Source organism: Syzygium oleosum, unplaced genomic scaffold (assembly GCF_021117445.2).
Source record: "Syzygium oleosum isolate NSW1041296 unplaced genomic scaffold, Sole_v2.1 Sole_v2.05, whole genome shotgun sequence".
In the NCBI taxonomy this organism is placed as follows: Eukaryota; Viridiplantae; Streptophyta; class Magnoliopsida; order Myrtales; family Myrtaceae; genus Syzygium; species Syzygium oleosum.
The window spans coordinates 1,383,124-1,387,349 of record NW_026607489.1 but is presented as its reverse complement, the minus strand read 5'-3'; the positions used below and the strand labels follow the sequence as shown (position 1 = coordinate 1,387,349).

At 45.5% G+C, this 4,226-nt stretch overlaps 1 protein-coding gene across 1 annotated transcript; it reads right to left on the bottom strand.

The window, feature by feature from the left end:
* Nucleotides 1-1,938: 1,938 nt before the first annotated feature.
* On the bottom strand, nt 1,939-3,304 carry LOC115680891 (calcium uniporter protein 4, mitochondrial-like). Its single transcript, XM_030604730.2, has 2 exons — nt 2,673-3,304; nt 1,939-2,549 (listed from the first exon to the last, which is right to left on the bottom strand). Exons 1-2 carry the CDS (start codon nt 3,252-3,254, stop codon nt 2,121-2,123), a joined length of 1,011 nt encoding a protein of 336 aa, XP_030460590.1. The 5' UTR covers nt 3,255-3,304; the 3' UTR covers nt 1,939-2,120.
* Nucleotides 3,305-4,226: the final 922 nt, after the last annotated feature.

Here is a 4,226-nt window from a genome sequence, read left to right as displayed (position 1 = left end):
ATGTGGGATTTTCCTTATGTACATTAAAAAAATTCACTGATTTGCAACCTTAAAGCGTGTTTATTTGAATGAAAATCTTTTTTTCGATAATTTGCTTTTTGAACTTACACGCGTTTGTTTTCTTGAAACTGATCGATCAACGGAGAATCATTTACGGTCAAAGAAAATATGCATGCTTAAGATTAGGAAAATTAAATCCCTAACTTGAAAAAGAGAAAACATTTTCCTGGAAAAAGGATTTCCTGAAAAATAAACACACCCTCAACGATAATTCGTTTTGCAGCATATTAATCACCTCCCAATCAGAAATTGTCAATACCCACTGAATCTTTCAGTCAAAGACACAACTTTTCTGCTTCGGCCGTTCCACTTGTTCAAGCGGGCCAGTTGAATGTGAAAGATTCAATTACGTAGAGCCTAGGGAGATGGAGGAATAGTAGTTTGACAATTAGCCATTTAAGCTCATTCGAGGTGAGATCAAAGTTTCTCGGAAAAACCACGATTCGACAAGTATACCTCGACGATGAATGATGTGACAATGGCTCACTGGCATACGAAGAGATTCTCCAACTACGTACGAGGCCCTAAAGATGCAGATGAAATTAGTTGATTTGGATCATATGCGGTGGATATTGCTATTGGCTCGTCATGACCATTTAGGAGAACTTCAATTTCCTCAAAGTCCTCAAGATGTATTTGCTCGAAACAAATATTATTTGGTGACTTCGGAATATCACCTTTCACTGTTCAAAGTTTGATTTTCTTTTTTCCCATTGTGGGCTCACTCACTGTTCACTACCACCGTGTTGGGGGAACCGGAAAACAATTATACCAAGAATCAACCCAATTCAGGATCGACAACTTCCCCGAAACTAAACCGACCAAAATCAACTTAACCCCGATAACAGCCAACAATATATTCCGCAATACAATTTCACGGTATTTAAATATGATGTCGAAATGATAAGGAAACAAAACATCAATATTTTATGTGGAAAACTCAACGAGGGAAAAACCATGGACATCCCAAAGACTTCCACTAATCACGAAGAATAGTAGTATACACAATATGTTCTTCTCTAATCTTACACTAGAGGCTCAACATTAATAATACAACAGTATTTTTATCGCCAAGAAAGTGAATTAACACAAATGAAGAAGAAAATGCTAATAATGATTGTAGAATTTGGAGAAGAATATCAACGAACGAAACCGATCAACTCGTAGCCCTCGGTGATCTCACGAATAACGTATTGAAATTTGAGCCAATTCCGCTAACATTTGGCCTTCGAATCAGGACCACAAAGCCGCGCCCCATTTTGTTTCTTCTCCCCTACTCTTTCGGTGTGCCGTCACTCTCACTTTTTCTCTCTCTCTCTCTCTCTTCTCGCTCATCACTTGCACGAAGCCTCTCTCTTTCTTTTCTTTTTGCCTTTTCACTTTTTCCCTCTTTTTGTTCTAGTATCACCTGTCAGTTGGGCCCCAAATATGAGGCGGGACCCATATCTGGTAAAGATTTGTTCGTTCTCCTCGACCAAGAAATTTCATTAGAGTCTGAAAGAAGACCTTTTGGCAAAAGCTGCGGCAAAGCATCGAACCCTCGAGACTTTCTCGAATGGCTAAGTAATGCCGAGAAGTTCTTCCCACCGGAAAGAACCATCCGAGGTGTGCGAAGATTTCGAGCTGTCGCGCGTGTATCGGGATGTACTTTCCGGTACAAGCCCACGAAATCCATTCCATCACCAGATAATCACCCGTGGACTGCCGACTGGCATTCTCTTGCGTTGTTCTCTTCACTCACACAATCACATTGGACAATAATAATAAGAGGGGTGATCTTCTTGAGACAAATACCTAATCTCGTCGCGAATTGCAGAAGAAACGCGCGAGGACAGTTGATGCGTCGCATCGTCAGGTATTAAGATTGTCGCTCTAATATTTACACCATGAACAAAAGTAATTTAATCATACCATCATAGGCCATCAGTTCACTGACCATTTGCAAACTGTGGAACTACACACCCTCCCTCCCCTGTACAGCTCATTTTTTGGGGTGACCCAGTTCTCCAATTCTCAAACTCTTGGGCCTTAGAATTCATCAAATTCAGTAACCTATTGGGCTAATATTTGCCCAAAGTCTTAGGCCCGAACAACGCTCGGAGCTCGCGATACCTTCGGACGTCGAAGTCGTGGGCCTCGAAGAGCTTCCGTTGCTTCGTCTCGAACCGGCGCCTGAAGAAACCTTCGAAGGATGGCTCGCGGGACGTCCTGAGGAAGAAGGCGTACGCGGCGGCGAAGTGGAGAGACGCGGCGAAGAAGCAAATGGGCTCCATCACGTCCCAGCTCAGCTCCCAGAACGTGAGCCTCATGAACGCGATGGTCTGGACCGTCGTCAAGCCCAGCCCGCAGTAGAGCTCGGCCCGGACCTGTCCCCGGGCCTTCGCGTCGATCGCCGCCTTTTGGGTCTCCATCCGCCGCAGCTCCTCTCGCCTCGGGTCGTTCGGGACGGGTATGGATCGGGAGATCAGGCTCTCCATAGACTTGGCCACCTGCGCAAGATCGGAATTCATCGGAAAAAGTTCAGGGCGGATGCATAAGATCAACATAAGATTGAGGAAGCATGAGAAGAAAAAAATTTGTATAACCTTAGTTCAATATTTGCCTGGACTTACCTGTTCAGGGCTTAGAAGAACCACGCTCCCGAAGACGATGACGTTCCCAGACTCGTCCATCGTCTTCGCCACCTCCATCCCTCGACCTTCCTCCCCGCACTCCTCCACGCAGATCCTCAGGAACTCGCCGTACGAAATCGAGCTCTCGGAGACCGCCCTCAGCTTCGCCTTCACCTTCTCCACCTGATAAAGCCTCAGGATCTTCCTCGCGTCCCGAACGGTCAGCCCGTGCGCCTCGCCCCTGGCCGCCGACAAGGACGGCGGCGAGAGCCCGTCGGGCAGGCGGCGATCTGCGGCGAGGCCGTCGCCTCGGAGCTGCTCCCTCAGCCTGTCGCCGGTGGGGAGGGATAGGAGCTCCGGCAGCGCTCCGGCGGACTGGTTCAGCGCCCGCCGGAGAATTCCTCCGCCGGCGGATTCCGGGGAGGTCAGGAGCTCGCGGCGGAAGCCGGTTTTGGCGGGAACTGGGGAGGTCGGGGCCCGAACCGAGGGGAAGGGGGCCGGAGAGTTCTCCCGGGTCACCGCCGGCGAGGCGGCTCTGTAACCGTCGAAGAAGCGCTTAGCTAGCGCACTCCGAACAGCCATTGAGAGTGGGGAGAGAGGTAGAGATAGGGCTTCAAAGCTTATGTCTGAAGTATAAGGCCTGCGAGAGAATCTGAAGGCAGGGTGCCATTTATAGGGGTCCATGGGTGCAGGAGCAGTGATGATTCCTTTTTCAATTTTGTTGTTCTTTTCTCTCTCCTTTTTCTTTTTTTTTTACTCTTTTTTTTTTTAATCTCTTAATCAACTCAGCACAAAATTACAAAGAAAACAATAATGCGCCTATCGATCGGCAAATTGGGCCTTTCAATCATGCGCTTGGATATTGCCTATTTTTTTTTGGCCAAAAAAGAAATGCAATTGATTTGTTTTAATTGATTTTAAGGTGACTGTAACTTGATATGATAGATAAAATGAATGCCAACTTGATGAATGTTTTGGGTCAAATATTTCCTCACTAACTTAGATAAGTAGGGTTCTCCCAATGTTGTTTTTTTTTTTTCAATTTTATTAACTTCGTTTAATATAATAAGTATAATTATGTTGAATCGATGGCATTAAGAATGATCGTAAACTGAAGGTTATCTATTCAAATCTCATCGACTACGTGACGAAGACTTGAAATCCGCTTTGGGTTTGGCCCCATGCGAAGATTATAAGAGATGAACTTAATTAAATTCATGGAGCTTGAGAGGTGTTTAATGGGCTTTCAGGTAGACAAAACTCGCGCTAATACCCCGTGCTAGATTTCAATTCTTTCATGACAATAATTTGACATCCCTCTCGCTTGCAAGCCGGATGAAGAAGCATTTAGAACATGTTGTTAAGCGATGTGAGACAATACTTCAATATTATTAAAAAAAAAAAACAATGTACAGTCAATTACCATACTTACGCAGTCTCTTGAGGTATTCAAGAGTACATACCCGTGTCTCTTCGGCATGTCTGGGACGGAGGGATTGCCAGACTCTATGAAGATCAGTCGTGTGTTCAGAGCCCAGACGCTCTTTTAATATA

What these genes read in the sequence shown, in the direction of transcription:
- LOC115680891 (XM_030604730.2), bottom strand. Translation starts at nt 3,254, where the DNA reads ATGGCTGTTCGGAGTGCGCTAGCTAAGCGCTTCTTCGACGGTTACAGA. An exon ending in TTCTTCTAAGCCCTGAACAG is followed by an intron (nt 2,550 to 2,672) that starts GTAAGTCCAGGC and finishes GATCTTGCGCAG; the next exon opens with GTGGCCAAGTCTATGGAGAG.